This window comes from Borostomias antarcticus (genome assembly GCF_949987555.1).
Source record: "Borostomias antarcticus genome assembly, chromosome: 8".
Taxonomy (NCBI): domain Eukaryota; kingdom Metazoa; phylum Chordata; class Actinopteri; order Stomiiformes; family Stomiidae; genus Borostomias; species Borostomias antarcticus.
Genome location: NC_140241.1, coordinates 26,856,030 through 26,867,657, shown reverse-complemented (window position 1 = coordinate 26,867,657; position 11,628 = coordinate 26,856,030). Strand labels below are relative to the sequence as shown.

At 42.8% G+C, this 11,628-nt stretch overlaps 1 protein-coding gene across 1 annotated transcript; it reads right to left on the bottom strand.

The window, feature by feature from the left end:
• Nucleotides 1-4,600: 4,600 nt before the first annotated feature.
• On the bottom strand, nt 4,601-8,485 carry drg1 (developmentally regulated GTP binding protein 1). Its single transcript, XM_084442159.1, has 9 exons — nt 8,322-8,485; nt 7,517-7,640; nt 7,241-7,416; nt 7,067-7,136; nt 6,655-6,824; nt 6,002-6,132; nt 5,656-5,823; nt 5,280-5,402; nt 4,601-4,941 (listed from the first exon to the last, which is right to left on the bottom strand). Exons 1-9 carry the CDS (start codon nt 8,358-8,360, stop codon nt 4,842-4,844), a joined length of 1,101 nt encoding a protein of 366 aa, XP_084298285.1. The 5' UTR covers nt 8,361-8,485; the 3' UTR covers nt 4,601-4,841.
• Nucleotides 8,486-11,628: the final 3,143 nt, after the last annotated feature.

The window sequence follows — 11,628 nt, the reverse complement described above, 5'->3', positions numbered from 1 at the left end:
TCGTGTCCACAAATCTGCCACGGTGCAGCAAGTCAGCCAGAAGGAAACCACGGATCTACTACATCCACAACAATTAAGACTGAGCCTTTAAATCCCCATGAGTGTCATAACTCTCTTGCTCCGTTAGTGCACCCCCCCCCCCACTCAGCTCTGAAACAGATTCATCATGTTCCAGAAAGCACCACGGTTTTTAGAAACATCTATTTGGATAGGCCTACACAGAATCATACACTGTATGATTACACTGTAGTATTCTGTATTTGTAGAAACTAAGAAAGACTTTCAGTATTTTAACATCAAAATAGTCACAGAGGCACCCTCTACATTTGAAAGAAAATAAAATGTTACCTTACTGCAAATGGGCAACAGTTCCTTTGACTGCAATTATGCTCCATCACAAGAGGTGTTTATCTTCTTTTTATCCTGTTTCACTATATATTGATCTAAATACAATCCTCGATATATAATACTCTTTCTAAAACAAACTGACTACTGAGAGGGAGTTATCGGAATAATGTATTTTTGGCAGAGAGGTGAAATTCGAGGACCACAATGAGGAGAGACAGGAGAAGTGTGCTCACAAGCCTCCAACGTGCTTGGCATAACCATGGACACGAGAAGTACTGCATGGTTAGATCAAGCACAATGGAGTCCTGGGCGAAGACAACACGGCATCAATGTCACCTGAAACTTAAACCCGTATTCACGTTAGAAGATCCTTTTAAAAAGAACAATTTGAATCTTGGGGAGATATGCTTAAGTGATGGTCAGCTCATCTATGGATAAATATGGTAATCATGGCTAAAACCATAAGTGAAATCCCTTTCAGGCAGCAAAAGCCACGTCTTTCTGCTATTATTGACCAACAACTCCTTTCCTAATCCAAGGACAACCCCACTACTGTACACCAGCATTAGTGGCCCAGGTGGAGAGATGGTGGAGGTCCATTGGTGTTAAAGGTGGAGTTGCAGACCTGAGGAGTTATGGACTTAAATGACGACACCTCAGACAGTGTTGGTGGTACAGTGTGGCTAAGGACGTCTGCAAAATTAGAAAAAAGGGATTAGTCATAGGTCACACTCTCACTGCGGAAAAGTAGGCACCGCCCTTCCTGCGCCACAAACTGCGACAAACCCCGCCCTCCCATCCTTCGGTACCCTATCCCACCACACTTTTGTACAAAAATAATATTAAAAAAAGAAATACAAATTCACCATGCAAATTTAGTTTAAAAAAATCCCTAACTTGAATTATAACAGGCCAGCCGGAAGGGTTTGTTAATGAAATATCAACTGCATCCAGCCAAAGGTGGTTCCCACAAGCAATCAATGGAAAGAGAGTTAAGAGGAATGATGGTCATCTTGTTAAAGAACATTAGGATCTCCTAAAGAGCTCTAATTCTTTGGTCCTCTATCTAATGGACAGAGTGGTCTCAGTGCTCAAGGACAGTTCAATGTTGGGCATGGCAGATACAGCCATCTCACCCCTGTCCATCTACAGACATTTGCCATCTTATCAGACTAGAGACACAACCACGCCTGACATTCTGGTCCTGATCATATTAACGGTCCACTGGTCAGAGTCAGGAGCTGGTACACCACCATGAGTGGTTACCACAGATGGAGAATGGATTATCTAAAAGACCAGTGAGGAAAGACCCATCAGTGGCTTTGATCTTGTTAGCTCTATTCTTTATTCCATATCCACTGGGATTTCTTACTGAGATGGGAAGGATTGGTGTTATAATCAATTTAGAGCTCTGGAAACTGAACCACTTTGTGTGGTGAAATTAGATAAATATGCATATACTGAGTGTGTCAGATAATGGGAAATGGAGAGATGGGAAATGGGATTAGGGTCATTGTGGATGTAGAGGGAAAACGGACCATGGAAGGTTGGTGTGTTCAAAGAAAATGGACCAACAAAGAGAGATTTGTCTTTGTGGACATTCAAGATGTTTGAGATGGACACTGTATGGAGGATGAGATGGTATTATGGTTTTTACACATGGGTAATTTAAATCACGTTGTCTTACCTTTTGTGATTTTCCAGATTTTTCAAAGCTGAAATATCTTACACTTATCTTAACTCTACACTGAAGTGATTTTACCAGTCAAAGGCAGGATAGGATTTGCTTCATCCACAAGTCTTGACGAAAGAGCCTCTTTGTCCTCTTCATTGTCAGGCACTCTGCAAGAAAACTAATATCTCAAACAAACTAAACTTGGTTAATAGTGATCAAAGATCATGAAAGCTGTTTTAAAACAATATTCAGACAAATGTGAGATTAAAACATCGGATTTTCATCATACCGTAACCAACATGTCATTGAGGTTCTGCAACTAGTGCCACTGGAGAACCTCTCCCTCCAAGATGGTCCGTCGATGGAAAGACCCCCCACTCTCCATTTCTGGCCCCAGAGTCGATGGCGGCGGTCCGACTTTGTGGCGAAGAGTTGAAGGCAGCGAGGAAGAGCGGCTGCTCTGAGCTGGGTGTCTTGGGTGGGTCTACCGGCTGACTCTACTGAAGACCGACTGTCCTGACTACGTCTCCTCCAACACCCCCCAAGCGCCTACCCCCCGCCCCTCCTTTCAAGTTAGGAGGGGTTGAGAATTTCCTCTTGGGATAGGTGGACTGACGAGTAGGACTTGGGCAGGGTCCGATTGGTTGTGGGTTGGGGAGTTTACGGGGGGGTCTGGTTCCGCATTTCATAAATATTAATACAAAGTCCTCCCTCTCCACGAAGGGGCAGATTCTTTAATTTTGTTAGAGGGGGAAGTGCTTTATTCACTTAATGGCTTTTATTAGTGCCCGGTCTTCAACTCTTTCATTAGCTAAAGTGCTGCTATAATTTACAGGGGGCGGGGGGTGGTGGTGGAGGTGGGGCTGGGCTAGGGTGGGGTGGGGGGAGAGGCAGTGTCCGAGGACTGTTGCTGCTGCCACTGCTGGCCAGTCTTCCACTCTGCTCCTCTGCAGCTTTCCTCTGAAAGACTTGGTATTCTTCCACAAAAGAGAGTACAGGCTATATTCAACAAATAATGCACAATCTGGAATGTTCTATAAAATAAATACAATTATATTTGTGCCAGTCGAAGGCTATGCTAAATGTTGAGTATAAATACCAGGTCTCCCCTCGTATGGCACGTGGAAAATTAGTGAAATTGAATAGGATACTGTTGCAACTATCTTCTACATTAACACTGTTCATGATGGTTCAACTGGGTTTGTTATCTCCATGTGTCCCATCCCAGAATGTAGGTGAGAATAGTACTCTTTATTGAGAATGACAAGAATACATTTTCTTGTTGTTCCTTGATGAGACAATATAGTCTTTTGTCAATCAATTTTCCTAAAATATATTAATTTCAAAATCAGTTTTGTGTATGCAAGTGTGTCTTGACATGACATTCCCTTTCAATATAGTTTACTGAAAAAACCTACATTAGTGATAAGAATTGAGAAAATGTTACAGAACGTAAAACAGAAGATAAACTACACAATGGGATATGATAAACAGGGTGCTTCAAGTTACATAAATCGGTTTAGCTTAATGTTTATTCAGCATCATTGTACTTACTGTACATATGCAGGATCAAACACTGATAGAAAAATCAAGCTGGAAAGACATAAGACCTTGAGGACATGTCCTCAGAATTAATGTGATACATTCTGCAGCACACTCTCAGAGCACTTTATTCAAACATTGTCCTCAGCCAATTCCCTGTCTGACCTAGTCATGCTATCCTTCGTGACAATCTATTCATCCCCAACTGAAATAGCTCCCGTCTCCCCCTCTGCAATTGCTGATGTGAGGCGAGTGCATACACACACACACACACACACACACATACAAAATGGCCGATTCATTTCATACAGCTGGTGGCTTTGGTAACTCATCATGCATTAGATAATGTATACTAACTAAAGCGCTTGGGGAACTGGTGAAATGCTTGTCACTGCTGCTGTGTGACTGTTGGGGTGTTGGTGGTAGTGAACAGCTGGGCTAGTGTGTCCCCAGACTGCGTCTGAGTGAATGAACTGATTAACCTGAGTGACCGTCCATGCTGGAGGGAGGGGGTGGGTGTCAGCCTGACTGAATGCCTATATCATCAATATCATATAAATCACATCGGCAGACAGGCCTTTCAAATAAAGCCTCTGCATTTAAGAAAGGGAGAGAGCGTGTCTGGATTACTGGTGTCTGGTCAGGGTTTTTCCCTCCTGTTTAACCAGGAGAGATGCGCAGCGTATAGCAACAAGATTTGATGATGCATCATTTTCTTTTGGCCCTCTTTCACCTCATGATTACACTGCTCATTGAATGTTATCATTAATATAATGTTATCAAGCCACGTACAATCAATCCATGTACAAGCCACATCATTCAAGCTCATGTAAAATTATATATAAAACAATGTATGTAAAAGACACTTGCGGGGCACCATGGTGGTTCAAGGCTGCATGTCCTCCCCACTCTCTCCCATCTTCCATGTCTACATACTGTTCTATATAATACAGCAGAAATGCCCTCCAAAATCTATAATCTATATATCTAAAAAAGAGAGACACATGCATCGTCATTTTTATAGTAAGCATTTATTTTTCGATATTCCTTTCCAATATCAATGATCTTGTGGATTACATGAGCCACTTAGGTACAGTTTTTATTTACTTTATGCAACACTGACATTCACACCAACTCGTTTTCTGTTCAAATGTCCCAATTGAAATTGCAACATAAAATCGAGAGTCACTGATCTTCTTATGGAGTTGATGAGATTTATTGACCGGCTTACTTGTCCTTGTGATAAACAGGTCCATGCAGTGAACTGTGGTCCTTTTTACTTTTTCACTAGCTGGATAACATCCTCATCTTCCATGATATGGTCTTTTCCTACCTTCTGGGGGTTGTGTTTCACTGAAGCGCCCCACACTAGCGCACTGGAGGGAGAGGCAGGGAAGGGGAGAGGGAGGGTTAGAGAGTTTCATCTGCAGAAGTGTGTGTGTGTGTGTGTGTGTGTGTGTGTGCGCGCTCTATACTAGCCAGGGAATATTAATGCACTGTCTGGATAATAATGACCTTTCAATCAATACGTCATTGATTGAGAGGGAGGGAAAAAGAATGGGTCTGTCTTAAGGTTCCATCAGGGGGAGTATTTAACATTCTCCCCTCAGAGCAGCTCCATCTTGGTCACACTCAGCCCTCTCTTTTTTTCTTTGGAGCCGATCAAATACGGGTAGAAAAACGTGATTCTCCAAGCCGACGGTATGATACTCACTATTTGAACTCTTTGATGAGGTTTTTGTGGATCTTCAGGCAGAAGTCCTCCACTGCAGTATGATCATCGGGAAGCACCACTGGGGATGTGTAGTCTGGAAGCTGGCCTTTGGGTTTGGTGTATCTGGTGGAATAACGGCAATCAGATCACTCAAATGCTTAGACACATAAATGGTCTACGCAAGCTTCCCAGCTAACCCCCTCAATCACCTTATACTGGCCCCTTACCACCAATTCAAGCTGGAGTTGACAAATGGATTCCATGCTGATCAATTTAGTGTCATTGATTGTTAGAAAGCTACAGCAAATCCTTCAACCTCTTTGTGCCCTGCCTCTCTGTGCCTTGCCCGTAAATTAAAGAGCTTCAGCGTCCTTACATGCGGACTAGCTGCAGGTAGTCCCACATCTTCTCCAGCAGGTCGTCGAAGTTCCAGCGGTGGTGGGCTGAGATGGGCACACAGTGGGGCACCTTGTAGATGATGTCCAGCTCCTCGATGGAGATCTGGTCGATTTTGTTGAGCACGTAAATGCAGGGGAGGTACACCCTGGTTGTGACATAAAGAAAACAGCCGTTTAACGCTTGTTTGTCATGCCAATGAAGCTCCTTTGAATTGAAGTGAATGAAAGAGAAGGCAGGCGAGTGAGCCACCAGCAGGGAGTGCTGTTCCTCCTGCTGGGCCGGAGAGACTAGGGAGGAGAGGAGTTTGTTCAGCCGCCGCTTACCGGTTCCCCTCCACCACGTCGATGAGATCATCAGCGGTGGAGTCGCTGCGCAAAGTGATGTCAGCGTTGTGGATTTTGTACTCGGCCAGGATGCTCTTCACCGTTTCTACGTCCAGCTCACTCTGGGCACACTGAGGATTGAGGGGGAGATGGGGAGATCAGCGCGGGGGGGGGGGGGGATCAGTTGAAGATGGTGAGACGTGTGTTAAAAAGGGAGGGTCTAGTTAGGAAGGACAGAGGGAGGGGTAAAGCTGTGTGATGATCAATCAAAACGGTCTTTTAAAGCTGCTCTGTTCGATTTAATGCACTTTTTGTAGCAAAAATAATCCAATATATGCAATAAATAGGTCCAGGGGAGTCATAACTATCTGTATAGAAAATAAAGCCGACGGTGTAGTGCCTGTTGAGCAAATGCAGAATTTATTTTTATTATGAGCGAAGCCGGCCGGAGCTGAGCCCCACCCCCTGAACGGCACCGTATGGAGTGAAAACGCCCACTTGTTTATATCTGATACGCTGCACCACTGCCCCATCTAGTGGCCGAACTGAGCACCTTTAAAACACTGAGCATGGGGGGGGGGCAGAGGAGACAGAGATTGACGGGACTAACGAACAAGGTGGTGAGGTGACCATGTATATTTACTCCGCCTTACTGTGGCAGTGAAGTTGATGCCTCCTTTGTCTTTCTTCTTATAGCCGATGTTGGGCGGCTGCTTGTTGAGGCGAATGCCGAAGCCCTCTAGCTCGTGCTCTATTAGATTCTTATGGCCCAGAGGCTTGAGCACATCCAGGACTATTAGGATCAGGTTGCAGGTTCGGGCCACTGAGAAGAGAGAGAGAGAGAAAGACAGACAGACAGAAAGGGTTTATTTGTGTGTTTGTAACAGATACAGACAGCAGCATACGTACAAAGGACAGACAGACAGAGAGAGAGAGGTAGAGGGACACAGGGAGAGAGAACGAGAGAGGCAAACACCCACATCACTTGACACTATAAGGCTACCTTATAGTATATATACCTGAGTGTTAATGATTTAATGCTTCACAAGTCGTCATCCTCCTCACCTGCAATGACCTGCCTCCCTCTGCCTTTGCCATCCTTGGCCCCCTCGATGATTCCTGGCAGATCCAAGAGCTGTGCAGACAGAAGGAGAAACACTGAGCATGGCAAGGATCACTGTTAGTACAGAAAGTGGTCTTTTATTGTTCCAAAGCTTGCAGGCCTGGCACAAACTGTACCTGAATCTTGGCGCCTTTGTAGCGGATAACTCCTGGTACTGTGGTGAGCGTAGTGAACTCGTAGGCAGCTACTTCAGAGTAAACCCCAGCTAGGTTACTGAGAAGAGTAGACTTGCCCACTGAGGGGAACCCCACAAACCCGATACGGGCATCTCCAGTTTTCGCCACATCGAAACCTAAACAACAACAGAAAGAGCACAACACACTCAACTTACTTACAACTTACTGCTACATCCCAAATGGTTAAGAGATGCTAGTGATGTTCAAAGCATTCACCTTCCCCCGTGGCTCCCCCGGTGCCTCCCTTTGGTGTGATGAGCTCCCTCCTCAGCTTGGCCAGGCGGGCTTTGAGCAGCCCCAGGTGGTGAGCTGTGGCCTTGTTCTTCTGTGTCCGAGCCATCTACCAAAGAGACAGTATGACAATGTCAGATGCATTCAAATTCTTGCAGAACACCAGGCTGAGTTTTGATGTGATCAACCGGCAGGGTACTATATTGGAAGTGAAATATCAATGGCTTTGATGCTATAGTTTACCAGTAACATAAGTAAAACAAGGATAAATGTTTAAGAATGACTTTCACGTTGGTTTAGGCTACATCACGTGTGTGAAGTAGCTACGTAGTAGTACAATCATATTCTTCCTATTCTACTTTAGCTAGCTAACGCCATCTAGACAGCTATCAATTCGGAGAATCGTCATGTCACATTCAATGTGACATTTCCAGCTAACTTAGCAAAAGTGAGGTCAGCAGATAGCTTGGTTAGTAGTTAGTTAGTTACTAGCTAGTGGGAAGTCTTAGCAAGCCATCTGCTCATAATGACTACTTGGCTAGCTAATGCTCCCAACTAGTAGTTTAGTTAACTGACTAATTTAACAGGGGGTTCAACCATTAAAACGATAGCATTACTGTCTGACACCCTCTGGTTTAACGTTAACGTAACAGGCCGAGGAGGCTCTGTCAAGTGGTTAAAACGTCCTGACTAATATAACGTTAAATTAAATGCTAAATTACAGGCCGCGCTAAACAGGGCACGTTAACGTGACTGGTTGCTAAGCTAGCATTCCCTACCGATTACGTACCTCGTTCTCAATTTCCGCTATTTTGGCGAGTAAACTCATTTTGCCGGTCCTTCGATGTTATCACGTATACGGATGAAAGTTTTTTTTGATGGCAAAGTTGCTAAACTGTTAGGATTCGGTCTCGCTGTCACACAAAGCTAGCTAGAGCTAGCTAGCGCTCATGCTTTCTGTTGCTAGTGTGAGTCTCGCTTTCTCTCGCGAGAGTGGGGAGGCAAGCCACGAGGGGGCGAGAGCATGAGCTTGTGAGTTAGAGCTGGAGCTGGTCATTATACCTCCATGGTCATAAGCGTGACTTTGGCGCCATCTACTGGTTGTTTACAGAAATGATACACGTGCAATGCTATCTGGAGACACTACAAGCAAAATGGCATTTTTGTGCATGGCTGTAAGCCAGCACCTAGGATAGCGTTTGTCGGGTTGTCACTCCCTCCCTCCCTTACTCCGGTCAATGTTGACCTGCATTTCTCTGTTGGCACCACAAGAGGCAATAGTCCCAGCACACCAAAATAAAGTACACCAAAATCATCCTGCCAATCTCCACTGCACAAGTGGAGTAGCGGTGAAAGTATTGGATTCCCATCCGGGAGATAGGGGTTCAAGACCTGATGGTGATGATTTTATGGGACTATACCCCAAACCTCCACCCGTTCATCCTTTCACTCCAACCTTTTCTCAGATAGCACACAGATATCGGTCCTCCATCAGAATCAGAGCGACAATCCTCTGGAGTGTTTCTACTAGGGGGTGTCTAGAGGGGCACCGTTGTTAAACAGCTGGAGAATTACTGCTGGCGAGTCGGTAGCGGACTCCGAGCGGAATTCCATTCGCACGCACTGATGCCCTGCCCTGTTGCTGTTCTGATGCTAAAACTCATGTGGACCTCTGTTGGGATACCATCGGAATTCCGCTTGCATGGCACGCCCTCCCGTCCCTTTTCCCATGGTACAACTCGGTTGGGATACCGTCAAAATTCCGCTTGCAACCGTCACTGGAGGGTAGTCTTGAACAACCTAGTCACTGACGACCAGCTCAACAAGACACCCCGGACAGGTCAGGTACATTCTGGTTCAAAATATAAAGCTGTAGGCCTTTACAAACATCACGTAAAACATGTTTTTTTAAATGTCCGGTGTATTGAGTGAACATTGGCTACTCAAATGTTAACGCTACTTCACGTTAAGACGGCTATCTTAGCTAGCTGACACATTTAGGTTTGCTAACTAGCTAGCTAGCGTTAATGTTAGCTAGCTAATGTTACCTAGCCGCCAGCTACTGTGTTGTAGCTCTTTAGTTGTAAGTCTTTTATAGAGATGGATAACTGTGTGAGGGATAATTATATATTTGAACAAGATGATGAAAGTGTAGCCTACTGGTTCATCCCTTAATGGTGAGATTCTACCACAATGTTTTATCATTGCTTAGAAATGCCTGGTAGATTAGTGTTAGCCCTATGTTGCAAGCTTTATTAGCGTTAGTCCTATGTTGCTAGCTATGGCTTTGGTAGGGATTTTGATAGCTTCTTCATACTATTATCATGTGATGCAACAAGACCTATCTTAATTTATCAGACATTGTTTCACGTCATTTCAATTCACAGCTAATTCATAATCTATATTTGAAATAATAATCTGTAAATTCTTTAGTTCTTAGTATATTGTCAAAATAAAAGTAAAACTTTAAGCCTGACTTTATCCATTGTTTAGATAGTAGGTACCAAAGTATATTTTAATGTATGCATATTAAATGAGATGTCTAATTTGCACACCTACATTTTTTTAAGACAACGTGTAAAACAAAAAAAGTTTATCTTAATGTGAAGATTAAACTGGTAGAAATTCATAAGGATATCTTAAAAAGGGAAAAAATCCTATTCAACTGTAGTGTCTCCTCTTAAGTAGCTTGTTGAATCCTACTTTTGCTCCTTGGTTGGGTGAGTGAATAGAGATCCTGATGACCACGTGGCTTCTGTAGACATAAGAACAAATATATTGATATTGGATATACACGTACTGTTCATGAGCAGATGATGTTTCGATTACAGCTAGTTCCCTCTACACATGGTGGTGTGGTATCAGAAGTAGCCTACAATTAGGCCTACATTATATTTTTCATGAAATAAAAATAAAACACACACACACATCAACTTGTAAATTGAAAGCACAAACCTTTGGTAAATAGTATAATTTTATTGTTTAATATTTCGTTCGCATACAGTATAATCTCTCATTGGTTTCTATGTTGCTGAAAATCCTGAATTGACTGCCAATATTTTCAAGCTCTAAAACCAACAACAGAACATACAACACTGTAGTTGGGATTGAGTTTATGGATTGGTCGAGGTCTTCCAATAACTGATAGATGACCACTGGAAGAACAATAGCATATTCATTTAGACTAACTTCTGAGAACCTAAGGGTGCATGTTACCAACATGTGCATAATTGGAGAAAGTTGACCTTTGATCCATAATGGCTAGCATGTAGCCAAGTGATATTGCTGTTCAAAACAAAGTTACAAAACTGTACCGATAACACAGATCATCTTAACCACATTGGATGCTTTTCAAATTGCACATTTTCATCTTAGCCCAGGGACAAGAAAGTACCATGTGAAAAGCCGTACATTTGCACAATATGTGTAATAGATCATTTTTTGCTTTTGGGTATTTGAGATTTCTTTGACTGATCAACCTAATATTGGACACACAGTAATTTGCCACATTTTATACATTATCCATTCCAGATGTTCACTGAAAGATTATTTATACTGTAACTGTATTTGTGTTCTGAAGTACATTGTGTAAATCGCAGAGGCCTAATCAAGTTGGGTTTATAGGAGAACCTTTTACTTACAGTAGTAGGCCGATCTTAACCTTAGTCCCTAAATTCTATACTAAATATAATTAATTGAATCTCAGTTAGTTCATCTCTTTCCCCATTATTAGTCGCTTTGTTGTAGGTGTGCTTGTCCTCATGAAAATATAAAAATATGTATTTTCTTTTAAAAGGTAGATAATGGTTTGTCAGTAAATTATTGGTAAGCATTTGAGTATTGTTGTTGAACTGAGACAGTAATCAACATAGATAATATAGGACTAAAGGACAGGGGTTAAGATACATTGTGTAAAATCCTTTATGTTTGTGATAATTGAACATAGTAATTTGTGTATATTTATTCATGATAAGTTGGTAGGTTTCTTTGTGGTAAACAGCACTAGGGCATTGACATCGCTAACCCACAGCTGATCAATTAAAGAATTGATAATATTAAACCCATGCCCAACATCTAAAATGTTCTTCTTTTAATGA